We start from the raw sequence: 22,876 nt of genomic DNA, 5'->3' as shown, positions 1-22,876 counted from the left end.
CTACCGGACTCTCCTCTGTGTATGGTTGGGACTAGGAGCACGGACATGAGATGGACCGGCTCCGTCGTCAAGTCTGCGTCTGGTGCCGTGATAGTGTCTACGCGCTACAGTCTTGACGCGAGCCATAGTCTGCAAATAGAATTTCAAGAGTTAGTGCCAGCATATATAGAATATAAGGCACAATATAGAAACATGTATGTCAAATAAGATAGAAAAAACAAAACATCGCATGATTCTATGCAAGTGGTAGAATATTAAACATACCAAACAATGTAAGTATGAAATGCATCCAATGTGGAATATCACAGGCATTGTGCATATATAAGGTAGCATGAACATAAGATACGATGAATGAAGTGTGTATATGAGATCTGTGAAATTTGATCGATCATAAAAAGAAATCACAAAAGTTGGATCGATCGAAGGTTGAGTTGGATCGATCGCAAATATTCGATCGATCATAAATTTGTTCGATCGATCGAACAGTGCGACGATGAAACCTAACAGTCATAGATCTGTGACGTTTGAAGAATGGGCCCCACACGAATGTGTTCATGGGCCTTCCAATAACACAAATGAATCCTAATTCCATCCCAAACATGGCCCAACATCTAAATCTAACCAAAATCCCCAAACCATATACACATATATATATATATAAAGACATGGATGCTCAAGCTTAGAGAATAGCAGATTTAACATAAAACCAACACGATTATGTCATTTAGAAACAGCTATTGATGCATGATAGTTCAAATCCATGGAGGGTGTGTCGGAACTTACCTCAAGAGAATGAGAGAAGTAGAGAACGAGTTTGTGAAGAACTGAGATGAAGAAGATGAAGATGGACTGAGATTCAAGGTACTTGGATCTCGCCGGAGTGGTAGCTTGAGCTAGGGTAGATGATTTGCAGTAGAAGGGAATGAGAGGCTAGGGTTTGATGTGTTGAGATCGATCCAAATGATCGATCTCAAGACCCTTGGTTCTGTTTTTAAAAACATTTCCCGACTAGTTCGATCGATCGAAGATGAGTTGTGATCGATCGAACTTTGATGAACTCCTTTCAAAGTTTTTTTTTTTTAATTAATTAAAAACTAAATAAATTAAAATATTTTTGAATTTTTGAAAACTTGTTGAAAATTAAAACAAAATAAAATGAGAGTGAAAATAGAATAAAATAACAATGAAAATATTTTTGGATTTTTGAAAAGTTGAAAAGTCAAACTAAAGTTAAAATAATGAAATGAAGATTTGTGATCGATCAAAACAAGAGTTCGATCAATCAGACAGAGAGCAAAAATATGCAGGTTTTTGGTTCAAAAATTTGGCTAAATGTTGGAACATGAGATCGATCGAACTAGAAAGTTGGATCGATCGAAGAACTTCTTGATCGATCTTGGAATGTTTTGAATGATCAGACAGAGAGTTGAAATATGCAGGTTTTTGCAGGCTCAAAATTTTTCTAAGTGTTGAGTCTTGAGATCGATAGAACTTGAAAGTTAGATTGATCGAAGGTCTCTTGATCGATCTAAGAATGAGTTCAAACGATGGGACAGAGAGCTGATTTTGGATGCAAGTGGATGCAGGTCGAAAAATTTTCTAAGTGTTGAGTGCAATCCACAGTTCGATCGATCGAACTTTAATGTGAGATCGATCGAACTTTGCCAAATGCTCAATTATGACATAAAAGCTTATGCAATCTTCACCAAAGTTCCTTTCAATGCATGTGAACCCAAAACAAGTATCTAGACTTCACAAGAAATAAAATGAAAGATAGAAATGGGGGAGGAATAGGGTTTTGACACCCTATGAATACCTTTGCCAGTCTTTAACGTCTCTAGCAAGACGTTGGGCTCTTTTAGCCTGGGTCAAAGATCTTATAATGCATCCCCTCCTTGTTGGGGTGATGGATGCTTTAAACTCTACCCAACAAATGGTCCTTTGAAGAACTTGTTGGATCAAGCTCAAAAGAGGCTTTTGATCCTTTGTCTATGCCATTAAAACCATTGGGCTTCCATGCCCTTTCAAAGCAAGAATTTGAAACAACACTTTGAGAATGCAAGGTTGAAGATGATCATTTGGAAGTTTTGGTTTTACACACAAGCTCATTTCCTTGGTATTGAAGATCATGACATTCATCTACAACATTGACCTCTCCTTCATACTTGTCAAGTGAATTGGGTGTGGGATTAAAAATATTCAACTTCACCTTCATGTGGCCAAATGAAATCTTCATTATCCCCGTCCTACAATTTATGTTAGCATTAACAGTTTCCAAGAAAGGACGGCCAAGGATAACAGAAATTTGGCTCTTAGGATTGGAAACCGGTTCCGGGTCAATGACAACGAAATCAACCGGGAAAAAGAATTTATCAATCTTGATCAAAACATCCTTAATGACACCCCTAGGTTTCTTAATGGATCAGTCGGCAAGTTGTAAAACTACCGACGTCGGTTTCAATTCACCTAAGCCCAATTTAACGTAGACCGAATATGAAAGAAGGTTAACACTTGCTCCTAAGTCAAGAAGTGCCCGATTAATGATATGATCACCAATGATACATGATGTAGTGGGTGAACCGGGGTCCTTAAACTTTGGAAGAGTGTTACGTTGCAAAATTGAGATTACTTGCTCAGTCAAAACCACTTTTCTTGGTGCTTGGCTCTTGTTCTTCTGCTTTTGGGTGCACAAGTCTTTCAAGAATTTTCCATAAGCCAGAATTTGCTTGATTGCACCTAAAAGTGGAAGATTAACTTTCACTTGCCTAAACATGTGACGGCCCAAGTTTTTCAACCCGTGCGTCAGTGATGAACCGAAAGATGATCCAATAATGGATCTGAAATACGGAAGCAAAAGACAAACAATAGTCTCTAAAGATACAACATGACTCTAAGACACCATTGTGACCCTCAACGAGGTCACGGGACCCAAAGGAATCAAATGCAGAAACAACATTTCAAAAACGGACAAGAATGCACCTAGGGGAAAAATCTTCATTTCCAGCTTAAAAGTGGGTACCACCGAGCATACCATTAGAAAGACAACAAAAAATCAATGAACTTAGACTCAAAAATCGCTTGATTCGGAGTCCGGATGAAGAAGATATGGCTAACGGAAGAAGAAGGGGCAAAATGGTCCAAAAGGGGCAACCCATGAACATCTAACCGGTTAGGAGACCTTCCTAACCGGTTAGGAAGCCAAAAATAGTGAAAAAAATGCTGCCCACACTCATCTAACTGATTATGAAACCCCTCGTAACCGTTTAGACGTGAAGGGGCAGTAAGGGTGCGACTCAAAAACCTGGCAGCAGGGGTTTTTCCGGAAAAAATGGAAATTTGAGTGCCTAGATGACATTTTCTGGAAAAACACAAAGAAGAAACCCCCCTCAAAATCGAGTTTTTTATGTGACATTAAACAAAATCAAAAAATAAACAACGTGAAATGCCCAAAATTCCCTCCCAAAAAAACTGGTCCAGAGGGTCCAAAAAGCTGCTAAATTTAAAAACTGAGAACTGAACTTCGGATGCGATTTCCGACGCCAAGATGGCATTTTCTGGAAAAACACGAAAAAGAAACCCACCCCGCCCCCCCCCCCCCCCCCCCCAGCGCAAATCATATTTTCTAATCAACCATGTGAAGAATAGAATTTATTTTCCAAAAGAAATTCCCAAAATACCCTTAGGTCAGAATATGCAACAAAAGTGAAAAATGAGTCCGTAGGAGGCTCATTTCACCAAAGAAGAATCCTTGCCCGGAAAAAACCATGCACGCAAACATAACTTACCTAGTAAGACATGCTACAATGGTCCATGGCCCAAAAATATGACCCCCCAACGGCCAAAATGCCGAAAACGAAGTTTGAAATGAAAACTTGGAATTTAAAATCATGAGATGGTTTCAAAATGCCGTTTGGCCCTTGGCCATACTTTATACATGATTAATGAATGCTAATGAAAGAATCAAAATGGAATTCCCACACCCAATGCAAACATGGTGAATCAAAAACTCAATATTTTTCAATATTTTCATAATATTCCATGAAGTCAAAATTTACATCGGATACAAATTACATGTCATTGGCCTCTGGCCTCATCTCATACATGTCAAATACATCGTAAAGAGTATACTCATGTACACATTACATATAAGGAATCAAATGTACACATGTTGACATATAAGATTACAATTGGCATTCCAAGCCAACCGTCACAAAAATGGAAGTCTTCAAGTCCACAAACCATCCAAGCATAATGAAGACCTCAACTTTGATTCTTGTACCTGAAATATGCCCCAGTATCGTAGAGGTGAGTAAGATAAAGCTACTCGTAGGAAATAGGCATGCATCGACCTACGTTTTACAAGTTACATGATTTAATCATTGTGGTTCATTCCACCTAACGTCTATGTCAAAGGTGAGACTCAAGGAGCATCCTAGCTACCTAAGATCATTTCTAGCATCAATCACCTCATTCATGCAATTTTAGCAACATAGGGTCATGCTTACATAAAACAACAACATAGGAGCATGCTTACACAAATCAACAACATAGGCGCATGCTTATATAAAGCAACAACATATAGATTCTCAAGGTTACCAACTTGAAGTCTAAAATGCAACATCAACTAAATATAACAATTTAGCATAATTAGAATATCTAATACCACACATCAAGACATAGATTTTCTAGGTTATCAACTAGAAATCTAAAAGTGTGAAATCAACTAAATATATCAATTTAGTATGGATCTACTTAACAACATCAAAATCGCGAATAGCCAAAACCACAAGTTAACAAGGTAAACATGATTATCAACTTGGAATTGAATGCGAAAATAAACAGTGGAATACCTGGACATCACGCTCGGAATTCTGCTGAGACCTCAATGGTTATTCCGGGCACTGACCCGCAGGGAAGACCACCCTAAGTGTGCACTATCTCAATGACTTAGAGGACTCACGTCCCCGTACTAGAGCCAAACCCTAGCCATCTTAACTCTACAATGTTCCAAGATTCCAAAATAAGCCAAATAAGTTCATAACTTATATATATTACTACATCATAGTAATAAGTTAGCAATATAACTCTCAATTGTGCATAAAAAACATTTCATATCCATAATGCTACGAAATCACAAGCCAATAATATATTCATATTAGAAACATATTCTCATGAATATAAACTTAACAATAATGCTCTTCAATGCATATAACACAATCTAGTGAATACATCTCAAGTCTAAATCCATGCTCTTAAAATACGAACAACTTCTAAAACATGATTAGATCCATGGATACACAAGATAGAATTTAATTACATCAAAATAATTAAACTCTCTAGATTTCAAATCATTTCCAATTGGCCCCAATTTAATATATGTTAATAGACATATCATGGTCATTACATATATTCACACACAAGCTTAATTAGGCCCATGAAACCACCAAAATAGATTTTAATTAATTCCCTTAATTAAAGTCTCTAGATTTCCAAACTCAACCAAATACTCTCAAATCAAACTATGTTAACAAACATGCCAAAACTTAATTTAGAAGCATAACACAACTCAATTCCATGCAAGGTATGGCCAAGAACTTAAATCTTTCACAAAAGACAAATATTAATTAAAAAGAGCAATTCTTATTTAATTAATCCCAAATTAATATATGTTAAGCAACATATTAAATCAAGAGTTTCTACCATGCCACAATTCAAATCAAAGTTATATATCATCATGAATTTTAAATCTTATACAAAGAATTAAAAATTACCAACTTTTTAGATTTGATACAAGGCACATATATAAGTTGTATAATCATGCTAAACACTCAATGCAACACACACAAAATCATAAAACATTCCCTACCTCCATTTGAGATATCTCAAATCCCCACCAAAATAAATCGGCTCCGAATCCGACGAAACTCTTAGGTTTTGTCGGGGATAACACCACGAACATGAATCCCAAGGAAGCCCCATCAAAAACACAACTTGGCTTCAAACCCGAACTCAAGAAATGGCCAAAACAAGATTCCAATCGGTTGGAATCGAAGGCCTCACCGAGGGGAACAATAAACACAAAGGCATCACCACTTTTTAATGAAGGGAAGAAGTCTAAAAGAGGAGAGAGAAGATGGCAGCCATGGATGGAGCTTGGACCGGCCATGAGGAAGGAGAGAGAGAGAAAAATCTGATTTTTCTTTCTAAGACCTCCTATTTATAAAAAAAAAAACCCAAAAAGTGCCCCAAACGGGCCCCGTCGGGTCCGGAAAAGTGGAATTCGCGCAGACGCGCTCAAATGGCAAAAATCCATGAATGAAAAAGATTTAAAATGAGATAATATGAATAATGGAAGAAACGGCATTGAAAACCGAGTCCCGAGTAGAAAGTTATGCCTAAAACAAGTTTGGCGCAAACCGGGGCCAGAAACCCTGAAACTGGAAAACATCGTCCAGGAGGAAATTCTAAGAGTCCGCAACTCGACGAAATGTGAAAATGAATCCCATACGAGGATCCAGGCTTAAAACAAGGCATTGAGCAATAACTTTCATTAATTGCACAATGGCCCCACAAAAAAGTGAAAACTGCGAAATTACCCCAAAATGAAAATATCTTCCGAAAGATATTTTCTTAGATACCCCTGAAATAAAATATCTTCAAAAGATATTTATGAAAAACACCCCAAGAAAAGAAAAAGTTTCCAAAGAACTTTGCATTTATGCCCCTATGGGCACCCGGGGCAACCAGAGTACTTTCTCACGAAAATAAAAATACGTATCTCATAGAAATCATTGAGAATGAAGATACGCGAAGTCATAAACCAACTCCGAACACAAGAAGTGTGGTTACGCAAACAAGGTGACAAACGAGGAAAAGACGAAATAAGGAAAAAGACAAAACAGGGAAAAGACAAAAAGTGAATAGTGTCAAAAAACGAAAAGTGCAGAACTGACTCGATCCTCAAAGGAAGTTGTCAATCCACTGAAAAGAGTCTCGAAAATCACTCCAGAGCACTCGAGACAACACTAATCGACAAGAAACCAAACTCAGAAGGGAAAAGACAACGGGAAAAAAATTTATCCGAAAAATCCGGGTCATTACAACCTTCCCACCTTAAAGGGATTTCATCCCCGAAATCCAGCCCAATGAAACAGAAAGCGAAACCAGGATAACTACAGAGTACATCTCCGAGTATCCCTCATAATGTGCTACACCAGCGACCTCGAAGCTGAAAGGAAAACACAAACCACTGTCAATTGCACCCGCGTGCTCATGATAAGACAACCCCTCAAGGGAAAAGTGACCACATGGCCACATGACAAGTCTGAACTCACACAGAGAACCCAAGGTCAGACAAAAGAATGGAAAACAACAACCATAAGCGTCCCTCCTGACAAACCATCATAAGGAACCAAAAACAACCACCAAAAGAACTCTAAGATAACCACATATCAAATCAGGGTACAGAACAAACACAACGTGGCAGTACGAATAGCGACCAGAACTCGCCCACGACGTACTCGAATGTGTGGTAGCAATGACAGTATCTAGTGCCCGCCCACACTTACTCGTTAGTAAGGTAGCATCGACAGTAACTAGTACTCGCCTACAACACACAACTCGTACGATAGCATGACAGTATAAGGCACTAATTCATAACCTGCCCCCCACTAGGTCTACCCATGAAACCTCTCGATACAAATGACATCAATGTCAAAAATGATCATTGCCAAAAGCACTACGGAGACCAATATTTTGTGAGAGCTGAGATATGGTCCAAAGATGTCTGGCCAGACCATCCTGGCCAATCCCAAAACTCTGACAACAATGTTATAGGTACCGCTATGCTTAAGGCCCCAAATCCTCAATACAGCAAAACCAACATCTTCAATGTCTCAAAATACCCCTATTAACAACATTAATTAGGAATCCAAAACCTGACAAGCAAATCAACGCCTACAGAAATCAAAACGAACCTCACAATAAGACATTTTATCGAAAGTCCTTCATATCTCCCTGAAACTGATCAATTACAAGACTACACAGTAATCAAACATCAGATCCGCATCCCTATCATGGATAACTAAATCCTCAAAATACAAATCCACCAAGTGGCACCTACATCAAAATGCCAACAACCAAGGTCACAAAATGAATCTCTTAAAACCGCACTTGGAAACACCAAGTTAAATCAAAATTCCTCAATTTTTGATCCACAACCAATCATCAGAACTATAATTCCTCAAAACTATGCCTAGTCATAACTAGGATGAGAAACTCCACAACAAGCCATATCCAACAGCAATCCTCCAAAACTTCTCCTAGAAGTTAACCACATCCAGGTCTCCAAAACGGAAACAAGTCTCCAAAAGACATTCTCAAAAGAGCATCGAGCTCACCTCACAATCAAACAAATCCTCAATGATATGGACATAAGTCACCAAAAAAATTGATCTCACACCAATCAACTCACTCTGAGCACCACAACTCCGTCAACAACCAAGGCAAAAACTCCCCAAGGAAAGACACGAAAGAAAAGAAGCTACCAGTCCTAAAAAGGACAACACCTCGACTGTCTCTGAAACAAAAGACAACAAGGTCAAAGACTTCACCCCCTACATGGAAGTAAGCCGACCAAAATCCAACAAATCCTCACCAAGGACTCAAAACAACGATGGTGACTCTCACGGATCAGTCAACCCCAAAACTGTACACAACGCAATGAAGAGAAAGGACTCACTCCATGTGAAGTCCCTTACTCGAACCAACACAAAACCCTTGTAGAGACCCGCCTACACGATACGTGCAACCGAGGGAAACGAATGGGAAAACCAAACCTGGAAGTCATGCATATGACAAGGAATGCAACTACCAGAAAGAAAATCTACTCACATAGATAAAAATCAAAGGTACATGCAACACGTCTCCACGTAAGCACAAAAGCATGTTACTAAAGCGCAATAACAACATCGCATCTCTAAGCATATAAAGAAGGCATGCTAATGCCACACAATAAGAAGGCAAATGTGGACACACTTCCACCTACTCATGTATCACAACATCATAAATCATACTACTAACATGGTAGTAAACGAAACTGCATAAAATAACATGATGCAACAATGATATGTATATCGTGTCCTAGAGTGTCTAAGAAGGAAAAGGACAATTCCTAGTCATAAACTGTCTCCAAAACCAATGCGATAACAACTTGTCTCCAAACAAATGTGAGCCCTTACCACTTCGGTAAGACGCTAACAATCTAACTCCGATTCTAGAGGTGACACTACAAGTGACACTAACAGTGCAGTGCTCTCACTACCCGTAACATCAATCAATCGACTTAATCCCAAAGCGTCATCACGCAAGAACTCTTCAAGGAAAATGGCAACTACAGCCATACCAACAACAACCAAATCAATCACTATGACTGATCTCCAAAACAACCATCATCATCATCGATCAAAAGGACAACATGATAAGCGCTGAATACTGTATATTCAGGCGCCCTAATTTACATTAACAAAGTCCATTAATTGATTATTTTATGTAGATTAACTCCATTTGCATGTTTTTGTGCATTTTCAGGTTAAAGTGCAAAAAGGAAGTAAAAATGATGCCTTGTGGAATTATGAACAAAAAGGGTGCCAATTCTGAATTTCTGGCAGCGGTAGAACCTGACTTTTGTCGCCATTTTCGACCTAGAAAACTCAAGAACTGGACTTCCATCATAACATGAAAGATTTATAGCTCTGAATCAACTTTCCAAATCTTCAAGCAGTTTGTCATTCAGAGTTCGGAACAGAGAGTTATGATCTTCTTAACAGAGGTGCGCAGAACTGCCTGGCAGCACTAAAGTACTGCCTTTCTCCCCATTTTCGACCAAACAGACTTGAGAATTGGGTCTTCATCAAAACATGAAGTTTTTGAAGCACTGAATCAGCTCTCCAAATCTTCAAACAGATCATCATTCGGAGTTCGGGGCACAAAGTTATCGCAGTTTTACCAAAGTAGGTCAGTGCTGAGCAAGAAGAGCATGTTGCACATTACACTAATTTAGAGTGCTCGAGACCACTCTTCGAGTGCTCGAAAATCAGCCAGATTGCAGCTCGGAAATGAACCCCTCTTCAGCCCACTTGTGCATTGGTTCCCACATTTCCACCCTCCTTCTTTATGGAGTGGTTGGGAATGTCTTTGGAGGAGAGAGAGAGCTTAGTTGATAGATATAAGGCAACTAAGGGCCACATGCATCCTATCCTTGAATTTTTTGCAAGATAGAGGAGAGAGAAGAGAGCAAGAAAGGTGTGTTCTTGGAGCTAGAAGAGGGGAGCTCGAAAATGGAGGTCAAGGCTTTGATTCCTCCTTCCTCTAGTGCATCAATGGGTAACTAAACCTCCATCTAGGGAGGTGATGAAGCTCTACCTTGTAAGCATGTCTAGTTTTTGATTTATTTTGGGGAATGAAATGTATATTTGGCTAGTTCCATGGTCTAGAGCATGTTACAAATTGTAATGAAGATTTTGAATGTTTGAATGACTATGTTGATTTACATACTCTTGTCTTACATTATTTAATCTCATAGTTGTATGGCTTATAGTTTCATAGTGACAATGGAACTAAGATTGTGGAACGGTTTTAATGGCATGGTTTTGAGTAGCTTGTTAATCCATAGCTTAAGAATTTCTTTTGATGAGTTAATCTTGTGACTTGATATCATGTGCTTCCACCAATTGATTAATTGTTTGACAATCTCTAGCTTAGTGAGCATGTCTAGGGTTGCATCTTAGTTTAGGTAACTCAACCATGTGAAGCTTTGATAGGTTGTTCTTACTCTTTAATTAATTGAATTTCTTGAAGATATTATAGTAGTCATGTATTATTATATATCAAGGTCATTTCTACATTAATTCCCCAAATTAATCATATAATTAGCTTGTGTAGAGGTTTGGAGTGGACTCACTTCCCTAGACTTCCTTCTCTAAATCTTCTCTTTTAATCTCCTTCAATTTATTGTTTTATGCATTCTGAATTTGTAGTTTAGTGACAAACAAAACAAACCCTCTATGAACACCCCTTATCACTCTAAAATGACTCTAGACACTTAGGTTGCCATAGATTAGCGCAGTCCTAGTGGTTCGACTTACCCGACCAATAGCCCTATTTTACAATGGTTCGTGCTATTGCGAAGGTTAATGTATAGTTGATCAACCGATCACAACACCTATCAAAACAAAACCAACATTGATTCCATCCGAACTGTACTTGTAGCTCGCCTGTACAGTAGCATGACAGTGCCATGCACCTGCCCACAAATGTACCCGCCCATGAAAAACGCAAGTTCCAGAGGAATCATCCTGATCAACCAAGGATCCTAAGAGGTCCATAACCTCATCATGGCTCAAAACCAACAAATCCACCACTATGGTAACGCCAAATGACTCATCTCACAAGAGCCTAAATAAAAGGTGACCATCCACCTACCTCAAAACCAATGCTAGGTCGACAACAACCTACATTACCATGAGACTATGACTACAATCACCATCAACCTTAACTCGTGCTTCAATGACCAATCCCGTGTCATGCCAAGTATGCAACACAATTATGCATATACAAATCTAATCTAGCATACATCATATGTCATGCTCTTTACGACAAATTTAAATCATGTTAAACAAATGGTATACAACATGTAGCACGTAAGCATATAAACATGTTATCATAAAGCATATAAACACATAGAGCATGGATACAAAAGCATGATATGCACCCAAAACCCGTCGTCCTAAGGTTTTCAAACCTAGGAGCTCTGATACCACTTGTAACAGCCCAAGTTTTTCAACCCGGTGCGTCAGTGATTAACCGAAAGATGATCCGATAACGGATCTGAAATACGGAAGCAAAAGCTAAACAATGGTCTCTAGAGATACAACATGACTCTAAGACACCATTGTGACCCTCAATGAGGTTACGGGACCCAAAGGAATTAAATGCGGAAACAACATTTCAAAAATGGACAAGAATGCACCTAGAGGCAAAATCATCATTTCCAGCTTAAAGTGGGTGCCACTGAGCACACCATTGGAAAGACGACAAAAAATCAATGAACTTAGACTCAAAAATCGCTTGATTCGGAGTACGGATAAAGAAGATATGGCTAACGGAAGAAGAAGGGGCAAAACGGTCCAAAAGAGGCAACCCATGAACATCTAACCAGTTAGGAGACCTTCCTAGCCGGTTAGGAAGCCAAAAATAGTGAAAAAAATGCTGCCCACACTCATCTAACCGGTTACGAAACCCCTCATAACCGTTTAGATGTGAAGGGGCAGTAAGGGTGCGACTCAAAAACCTGGCGATAGGGGTTTTTCGGGAAAAAATGAAAATTCGAGTGCCTACATGACATTTTCTGGAAAAACACAAAGAAGAAACCCCCCTCAAAATCGAGTTTTCTATATGACACATGAGTAAAATCAAAAAATAAACAATGTGAAATGCCCAAAATTCCCTCCCAAGAAAACTGGTCCAGAGGGTCCAAAAAGCTGCTAAATTTAAAAACTGAGAGCTGAACTTCGGATGCGATTTCCGATGCCAATATGGCATTTTCTGGAAAAACACAAAAAAGAAAACCCCCCCCCCCCCCCCCAAAATCATATTTTCTAATCAACCATATGAAGAACAGAATTTATTTCCCAAAGGAAATTCCCAACATACCTTTAGGTCAGAATAGGCAACAAAAGTGAAAAATGAGTCCGTATGAGGCTCATTTCACCAAAGAAGAATCCTTACCCGGAAACAACCATGCACGCAAACGTAACCTACCTAGTAAAACATGCTACAATGGTTCATGGCCCAAAAATATGGCCGATACAAAATATGACCCCCCAACGGCCAAAATGCCAAAAACGAAGTTTGAAACGAAAACTTGGAATTTAAAATCATGAGATGGTTTCAAAATGCCGTTTGGCCCTTGGCCATACTTCATACATGATTAATGAATGCTAATAGAAGAATCAAAATGGAATTCCCACACCCAATGCAAACATGGTGAAGCAAAAACTCAATATTTTTCAATACTTTCATAATATTCCATGGAGTCAAAATTTACATAGGATACAAATTACATGTCATTGGCCTCCGACCTCGTCTCATACATGTCAAATACATCATAAAGAGTATACTCATGTACACATTACATATAAGGAATCAAATGTACACATGTTGACATATAAGACTACAATTGGCATTCCAAGCCAACCTTCACAAAAATGGAAGTCTCCAAGTCCACAAACCATCCAAGCATAATGAAGACCTCAACTTTGATTCTTGTACCTAAAATATGCCCTAGTATCGTAGGGGTGAGTAACATAAAGCTACTCATAGGAAATGAGCATGCATCGACCTATGTTTTACAAGTTGCATGATTTATTCATTGTGGTTTATTCCACCTAACGTCTATGTCAAAGGTGAGACTCAAGGAGCATCCTAGCTACCTAAGATCATTTCTAGCATCAATCACCTCATTCATGCAATTTTAGCAACATGGGGTCATGCTTACACAAAACAACAACATAGGAGCATGCTTACACAAAGCAACAACATAGGCGCATGCTTACATAAAGCAACAACATATAAATTCTCAAGGTTATCAACTTGAAGTCTAAAATGCAGCATCAACTAAATATAACAATTTAGCATAATTAGAATATCTAATACCACACATCAAGACATAGATTCTCTAGGTTATCAACTAGAATCTAAAAGTGTGAAATCAACTAAATATATCAATTTAGTATGGATCTACTTAACAACATCAAAATCACCAACAGGTAAACATGATTGTCAACTTGGAATTGAATGCGAAAACAAACAGTGGAATACTTGGACATCACGCTCGGAATTCTACCGAGACCTCAATGGTTATTCCGGGTACTAACCTACAGGAAAGATCACCCTAAGTGCGCACTATCTCAATGACTTAGAGGACTCACGTCCCCATACTAGAGCCAAACCCTAGCCATCTTAACTCAACAATGTTCCAAGATTCCAAAATAAGCCAAATAAGTTCATAACTTATATATATTACTACTACATAGTAACAAGTTAGCAATATAACTCTCAATTGTGCATAAAAAGCATTTCATTTCCATAATGCTACGAAATCACAAGCCAATAATATATTCATATTAGAAACATATTCTCATGAATATAAACTTAACAACAATGCTCTTCAATGCATATAACACAATCTAGTGAATACATCACAAGTCTAAATCCATGCTCTTAAAATAGGAACAACTTCTAAAACATGATTAGATCCATGGATACACAAGATAGAATTTAATTACATCAAAATAATTAAACTCTCTAGATTTCAAATCATTTCCAAAACAAGATTCCAATCGGTTGGAATCAAAGGCCTCGCTGAGGGGAACAATAAACACAAAGGCATCACCACTTTTTAATGAAGGGAAGATGTCCAAAAGAGGAGAGAGAAGATGGCAGCCATGGATGGAGCTTGGACCGGCCATGAGAGAAGAGAGAGAGAGAAAAAAATCTGATTTTTCTTTACCATTTATAGAAAAACTCAAAAAGTGCCCGGAACGGGCCCCGCCGGGTCCGGAAAAGTGGAATTCGCGCAAACACGCTCAAATGGAAAAACTCCATGAATAAAAAAGATTTAAAATGAGATAATATGAATAACGGAAGAAACTGCGTCAAAAACTGAGTCCCGAGCAGAGAGTTATGCCCAAAACAAGTTTGGCGCAAACTGGGGCCAAAAACCCTGAAACTGGAAAACATCGTCCAGGAGGAAATTCTAAGAGTCCGTGACTCGACGAAATGTGAAAATGAATCCCATACGAGGATCCAGGCTCAAAACAAGGCATTGAGCAATAACTTTCACTAATTGCATAATGGCCCCACAAGAAAGTGAAAACTGCGAAACTGCCCCAGAATGAAAATATCTTCCAAAAGATATTTTCTTAGATACCCCTGAAATAAAATATCTTCAAAAGATATTTATGAAAAATACCCCAAAAAAAGAAAAAGTTTCCGAAGAACTTTGCATTTATGCCCCAATGGGCACCGGGGGCAACTAGAGTACTTTCTCACGAAAGTAAAGATACGTATCTCATAGAAATCATTTAGAGTAAAGATACGCGAAGTCAGAAATAAACTCCGAACACAAGAAGTGTGGTTACGCAAACAAGGTGACAAACGAGGAAAAGACAAAATAGGGAAAAAGACAAAATAGGGAAAAGACAAAAAGTGAATAGTGTCGAAAAACGAAAAGTGCGGAACTGACTCGGTCCTCAAAGGAAGTTGTCAATCCACTGAAAAGAGTCTCAGAAATCACTCCAGAGCACTCGAGACGACACTAATCGACAAGAAACCAAACTCAGAAGGGAAAAGACAACGGAAAAAAAAATTTATCTGAAAAATCCGGGTCATTACAAAACATTTCCATGATTTCATTAGTTTTTGCCTTTTGCTTGTCTTTTGAAATGGATCCTTTTAAGGCATCCAGAAATGGAACCTTTGGTTCAAACACTTTTTCAAAATTTTCTTTTGAACTCTCTTCAACACAAGAAGTTTTCGAATCATTTTGTCTCAAATCATTTTTCAACAAAACTTCTTTCTCGACATCATTTTTCAAGACTTCTTTGTCAAACACATTTTTCAAAACTTTCTCATTTGTAAGATCATGTGTATGCAATGAAGGAGGAATGTGATGTGAAACGGGACGGGTGACCACTTGAGGTTGCACCCGTTTATTCTCTTCATTAGACATTTCAACTTGATTGTCCATAACTCTACCACTCCGCAAAGTAGTCACCGTATTGACATGTTCAATGGTATGCCCTTCCGATGAGGAATGGGTTTTCATAACACATTGTTGCTTAGGTGGGGCATTAATGGGCATATTTCCCTTCTCTCTTGCATTGAGAGTGCTTGCTATTTGCCCTACTTGGGTTTCTAGCTTAGCAATGGATTGAGAGTGAGAATGAAGCAATTGAGTGTTAGCCTCAAGAGTCCCCAAAGCATTTAAAACTTTTTCTTCAAAGGCGGGACTTCTAGTGTTTCCTTGGGAATAAAATTGGTTGGGAAAATGAAAATTAGCAAATTGATTCCCTTGTGATTGATAAGGTCTATAACCTTGGGATCCTTGGTTTGAAAGTGGAGGTGGAATGTATTTTCCTTGGAAACTGCCTTGGGAAGGGTTTGAGCCCTCTCTTTGGTTTTTCCAAGAGAAATTAGGATGATTCCTCCAACTTAGATTATAATGAGTACCATAAAGATTGTCCCCTTGGTTTACAAAAGCCGTATTGACTTGTTCATTAGGTTCATTATGCACTTGTCTATGAGGATAATGAGAGGTAGAATGAAGAACACTAGAACAAGTCATACATGTTTCATTTGATGCACGATGAGAATGGTTAGGGAAGGAAGATACTTGGTTCGCCGAGTTTTGGTTAATCAAAAATTGATCAAACCTTTGAGACAAAGACTTCATTTCGGCGGCTATTTCATTTGAATGTTCGACTTGATGTAAGCCTACACTCTTCTTACCTTGTGAATTTCTACCATTCTTGGATGATAGTGTTCTATACAAAGAATTTTCACTCATGCTTTCATAAAGACGCCATACGTCATCCTCATGCCTATCAATGTAAGAGCCACCCATGGAAGTATCAACCATACCTTTATAGTTGTCCGATAAGCTCTCAAAGAAATATTGAACTAATTTCCATTGGGCATGTCATGATGTGGACACTTCCTAAGCAATTCATTGAGGCGTTCCTATGCCTCATGAAATGTTTCTCCATCCCCATGTGAAAATTCTCGAATTGAGGTTCTCATGGCATTGGTCTTAGAAACCAGATAGTACTTCTTTAAAAACTCTTGTTGCATTTCCGCCCAAGAAGTGATTGAAAAAGGCCTAAGTTTGTTAAACCAATACTTTGCCTTATCTTTTAAGGTGAATGAAAAAAGTTTAAGTCTTAAGACCTCTTCTGGCATGTTCGCATATTTTACGATGGAACTTACTTCAAGAAACTCATCCAAATGCTTCTAAGGTTCTTCACTAGGAAGTCCATGAAAGTTAGGAAGCATTTGAATAGTTTGTGCTTTAATTTCATAATGATGTGCTCTAAATGGTCGCAATTGAATGTAAGTGGGTGCATTGTATTCATTAGGCACATAGTGATCTCTTAAAGCAAGAGGTGGATTAGCTACTTGAGGTGCAACATGAACAGCTTGGTTATGAATTCCTTGATTAATGACAGGAAGTTGTGGAGCATGCATTGGCCTTGGCATTCCATACGGAACTTGGCCTTGTTATTGTGGTGGTTGGATAAATGGCCTTGGCATTCCTAATGGTACTTGTATGTTTTCATAGTGCACATTAGGATGAAGGATACCTTGTTGGTCTATGTGACCATTGTCCTCAATATGGTCATCATTATGGCCATCCATTGATAGATTGGTTCTATTTGAACTTCCTCTTCCCTTAGGATTTCTAATGATAAATTCAAGATGCAAATCAAGAGGGGCAAGAGTTGGTCTCAATGAACGACGCCCATGCATGCACAATACAAAACACAACAAACACAAAGAATGACAAACACTATGCCTTCACAACAATGCAATGAAACTCCCTCCGCAAACACTTAACCCATATTCCTATGCTTTAACAAAGATGATGCAAAGAATAATAAAATAGCCTTCACGTGGGCTCACGATTTATCAAAGAATTGAATTACCAGCCTCCACGAGGGCCAACAATTTAACTAAGGAATTGAGTAAAGAAAGTCTCACAAAGGTCCTTTAGCACTTCAACTCCAAATTTTAAAGCTTAGCTTAGCAAAAAAAAATTAAGTTTTTAGCACTTTTCCTTTCTTTACTTGCTTGAAATGAATGCTCAATGGCTCATTTGCTTGCTTCCTCTCCAACAATGCACCTAGTTAAGTAAGAACAACACAATAAGTAACCAAAAAGAAAAATAAAAATAAAGTAAAAACACGATCAAAAGAATACTAATCCTAATCAATTCCACAAATCCGACGTTACCAAATCTAATCAACAAATCCCCGGCAAAGGCGCCAAAAACTATGGCCGTCGTCCTACCATAAGCTTAAGAGTGTGCATTAAGGCGAGGGCTAAGAGTTACATTTATAAAGGCACTACTACCTTCACTAAAAATATAGCTAGGGCGAGTAGGGATCGTCCCAAGGGATTATGGGGATTGAGCAATGTCGGAGTTGATTGGGGAATCGCAATTAGGGCTAGTAGGTCGAGTGATCAAACAATTGGTTGGTTGGTTGATTAAAGAGCAACTAAATTAAACTAAGTAATAGCAAAAGAGTGCAATTAAGAGTAAGTAAAAGAGAGAAGATTCTTGGGGTTTAGAGATCACCACCAAGCAATGCATTTCTATATTATTGACAAGTGATTAATGAGGGCAATTAGGGTGTTGCAATATTGGTATGTGTGTATTTGGTTGATTCAACAAGTAAGGATGACTAGTTAAGCATGTATTGTCTAAACATCATGTGAAAGGCACAATATATCTAAGCAATGAAGCATATATTGTCTAAACAACATGTGAAAGGCACAATAAATCAAAACAAGTCATTAATCCTTTCATTAGGCTCACAATCCAAATATAACACAAAATTAGAGACATATGCTAATTGCATTCAAAAGCTTGGATCATCAAACAAGCATAGATTGTCCCCCCATTTAACACTACACTACATCTAAGCTACTAGCATGAAAATAAACTAGGGGAGAGGCACAATCCATCAAGAGATAAGCATGAACCATCAAGAGAATCACAAAAGCATTCCTTTAAGCACTATGTTTTGACAATCTCTAAATCCATGGCATCAATACACATAGACATGCATCAACTACACAAAATCTAGAGACAAGAACATAAACATCAATTCTAGCATACATAGACATATGAATAGAATGAAATGATCAATTGAAAGCATTAAACAACACAAATCATTGATTAAACAAGATCTATATATATCAAGGTGTCAAAACATTAATTACAACACTAATCCCTCAATAATACACAAGATTAAGATATAGAAAGCATGTTTGGGGCTAACTCTAGCCCCAAGAAGATGTCTAGCAACTCATGGTGAGGATGCTCCAACCCTCAAGGGCTAAGTCCATGGAAGAGGTTTGCTCCTTGTTGATGAAGATCTCCAATGGTGTCTCTAGCCTCCTCTCCTCTAAAACTTCCTCTCTAAGAGATGATATCAAAAATAATGTTGGCTCCCTCTTCAAAAAGCAATCCTTATCCTTATATAGATAGGTCAAAATGAGACCCAAAATGAGCTAAGGTCGTACACACAATATTCCCTAATGATTGGATAAAGGACAACTTTCAATGAGATGGAATTTTAACTTTTTCGCATTAAAGGAAGTTCGATCAATCGAAAGTAAGTGAGATCGATTGAAAGTAAGTGAGATCGATCGAACTTAGGCTGGATCGATCCAACTGGCTGAACTTTTTGGAAAAAAGACAAATCCGAGATATTTATGGAAGATATTTATGGGAAAAGGACAAAAGTGGTTGGTGGGTGGTACAGCCGTGGATAGGATCAATCATTTGGATAAGGACAAAGGTGTTCGATCGATCGAAGAATGATGTTGGATCGATCGAACTTTTGGACTTAAGTGCTTTGGGTCAAGGCTTGGATGTATCTTGAAGTGCTGAGATCGATCAATGTTCGATCGATCGAACCTTGGACTTGGATCGATCAAACTTGCTGTTTTGCTTCATTTTGCTTCTTTCTTTTTCCACTTTGCTCATTTCTTTGTTTAATCTCGGAATTGCTTCAATTAAGCTCTTATTTGGCTGAGTTAGCTTATTTTCGGGATAAGTGACTGAAAATTGAAATAATACGAAATCAATCTAAAATGGTAAAGTAAAATAGATAAAGGCACTAGAATGCCTAAGCTTAAGGGGTTTAAATACGCATTTTTCAGTACTCATCATTATGCTCGTGAGTTTTTAACTATTGAGACCCATAAGCTACTCTACCATCCAGTATCAAAACATAACCCAATCAATCACGTGATGCATCACAGTAGATCACATAACCCAAGCCACGCACGGGTATCACTAACAGTGGAGTCGTAGTCAACCTTGCCTTGAACTCTTGAAGGGAAGACTCACAAGCTTCGTTCCATGCAAACTTGATTTCCTTCCAGGTCAATCTAGTCATAGGAGGTGCCAAACGGGAAAAATCCTTCCCAAATCTACGATAATAACCCGCTAGGCCAAGGAAACTCCGGATCTCAAAAACATTCTTGGGTTGCTCCCAATTCAAAACTGCCTTTATCTTCGATGGATCAATCGACACTCCACCTTTCGAGACAACGTGTCCTAAAAACTTCACCTTCTGTAGCCAAAATTCACATTTCTCATATTTGGCGTACAAACGATGCTCCCGCAAAATCTATAACACTATACTCAAATGAACCTCATGCTCCTCCCGAGTTCGTGAATACACAAGTATGTCATCCACAAAAACTACCAAAAACTAATCTAAGTAATCGTGGAAGACATGGTTCATTAAGTCCATGAATGCCGCCGGTGCATTAGTCAGGCTGAAGGGCATGACAAGAAATTCATAATGTCCATACCATGTACGGAACGCTATCTTTGGGATATCTTCATCCCTAACCCGTAACTGATAATAGCCAGACCTTAAGTCAATCTTCGAAGAACAACTGGCTCTCTTCAACTGATCAAACAGATCATCTATCCTTGGCAAAGGATACTTGTTCTTGATGGTGGCATGATTTAACTTCCAGTAATCAATGCACAACCTCAAAGAACCATCCTTCTTATTCGCAAACAAGACCGGTGCGCCCCACAGTAACACACTCAGTCGGATGAAGCCTTTCACCCTCAAATCATCAAACTGTCTCTTCAATTCTTTTAATTCAATTGGTGTTGTACGATACAGAGCCATAGAGATTGGCGCAGTACCAGGCATCAAATCAATGGCAAATTCTCCCTCTCGGTGTAAAGGCAACTCTGTTAAATCCTCCGGAAACACATCCAGAAAATCACGCATAGCCAACGGATACTCAACTCCGCACATCTCAACAATATTATCGGCTAAGGGGCTAGCTAAGAAGAATGTTTGCCGATCCTGTCCTCTAACACCATAAAATAAAGGAGTGAGACAATTACATCAATCTCCCACAAAACAGAAGCAATCCCCATCTGGGGTACACACTGACACTCTGCCCCTAAAGCAATCAATAACGGCTCTGAAGGAAGACAACCAGTCCATCCCAAGAATGACGTCAAACCCTGTCATCTCGAGAAGGATGAGATCAAACTTAAGAACAAATCTGGTAATCGTGATGGAACAACTCCGACAGACTCTACTAAGAGCAATTGAACCCCCAACAGGCATGTCAACACAAAGTGGTCTATCTAACTGACTGGCTTCCAAACCCAATGCCCGTACAAATGATAAAGCAATGAAAGAATAAGAGGCACCAGAATCAAACAACACTCTAGCCCAAGAATGGGACACAAGGAACATACCCCTGACAACTGAATGACTAGATGGTGACTCGGCTGGAATGAGTACAAACACACGACCCTGAGTCCTCTACCCCGAGGACCACCTATCTGATAACCAGATTGCTAAGTAGTTGCATTAGAAGAAGCCCCTCTACACTGTTGAGAACTCTGAGCTGCCATAGCTGGCTGGGATGGCTAAGGTGGTGGTGGCGGTTAAAACCCTGATTGAACTATAGTGAACTGAGTTTACCTCTGCTGTGGACCTCCACCCCTGCCTGAGCCTCTGTTCTGTTGTAGACAATCTCTCACCCTGTGACCCTGCTGGCCACACCAAAAACATCCTCCCGTAGCTATCTGAATCTGTGGACATTGCGACTTGTAATGCCCGGGTTGCTTACACTTGTTACACGTGACATCAGGTCCAGAAAACCCCATAGACACCAACATTGTGGGTGTAGATCTAATTGACTGTTATCCCCTGGACCCTGATGGTTCATTCTTCTGCTTTTTCTATGATTGGCCCTCGGAAGTAGCACCCATACTTCTGTTAAGCTTGTATAACTCCTTAATATTTTTCTTGTCCTTTTCTTGACCTCTACAACTAAGGCCTTTCTCACTGCCTTTACATTTTCTGTTGGTTCCACAGCAGCCACAAATAACCTGATAGTGAAATCAAGGCCATTAACAAATTTTTCTATCTTTCCTTCCTCATCTTCAGCAAGTCTTGGTGCAAACCTCAAAAGCGATGTGAACTTATTCTCGTATTTTGTAACTGTCATGTTTTCTTGTTCCAAACCATCAAACTCTTTCTTCAATTCCCTCCTCTTAGGTGCCAGAAAGTACTTCTCGTAGTACAACTTCTTAAATGCAGCATAAGTCATTGTATCCAAATTGTGAGTGTGAGAAATGGTCTTCCACCAAATTTCAGCATCCCCAACAAAGTAATAAGTCGCCAATGTAATCTTCAACTTATCCGTCGCCAGATTCATGGCATTGAGGTGCTTCTCCACCTTATCCATGAAACTATCTGCAACAAGCGGATCGAGGCCGCCCTCAAATAGAGTCGACATTCACTTCATGAATTTAGCGATGTGGTAGAGAGTCTCATCCGACTCACTTTTCTTTAGAGGTGGTGTAGGTGGTGGCACACCCTATGATGATGACACCACTGCTGGTCAAAACATATCGTGAATGACTACCTGTACTGCCAACTTAAGTTGCTCCTCACTTATCTAAATAGGTGGATTAACAATCCCCCTCACTTGTTCCCCCCTTGGTGGGACCAAATCACACAACAAAACATCTTCTTCA

At 38.9% G+C, this 22,876-nt stretch overlaps 1 protein-coding gene and 1 pseudogene across 1 annotated transcript; one reads left to right on the top strand and one right to left on the bottom strand.

The window, feature by feature from the left end:
* On the bottom strand, window positions 1-21,584 carry LOC132270213 (uncharacterized). Its single transcript, XM_059771407.1, has 3 exons — window positions 21,274-21,584; window positions 20,934-21,189; window positions 1-129 (listed from the first exon to the last, which is right to left on the bottom strand). The coding sequence occupies exons 1-3, from the start codon at window positions 21,582-21,584 to the stop codon at window positions 1-3; spliced, it is 696 nt and encodes a 231-aa protein (XP_059627390.1).
* Window positions 16,757-16,855, top strand: LOC132272256 (small nucleolar RNA R71; annotated as a pseudogene).
* Window positions 21,585-22,876: the final 1,292 nt, after the last annotated feature.

Source organism: Cornus florida, unplaced genomic scaffold (assembly GCF_030987335.1).
Source record: "Cornus florida cultivar Cherokee Brave unplaced genomic scaffold, ASM3098733v1 CherokeeBrave_3.0.0_Hap2_Chr08, whole genome shotgun sequence".
NCBI lineage: Eukaryota > Viridiplantae > Streptophyta > Magnoliopsida > Cornales > Cornaceae > Cornus > Cornus florida.
Note: the sequence above shows the minus strand (reverse complement) of the source record. Positions and strands in the feature narration are given on the sequence as shown.

Excerpts from the sequence above, each read along its gene's own strand:
- LOC132270213 (XM_059771407.1), bottom strand. The coding sequence starts at position 21,584 with ATGTTCCTTGTGTCCCATTCTTGGGCTAGAGTGTTGTTTGATTCTGGT. Across the intron at positions 21,190-21,273 it reads GATTGCTTTAGGGGCAGAGT|AGGACAGGATCGGCAAACAT; the intron begins GTCAGTGTGTAC and ends TTATGGTGTTAG. Across the intron at positions 130-20,933 it reads GACAGTTTGATGATTTGAGG|ACTATGGCTCGCGTCAAGAC; the intron begins GTGAAAGGCTTC and ends TTCTATTTGCAG.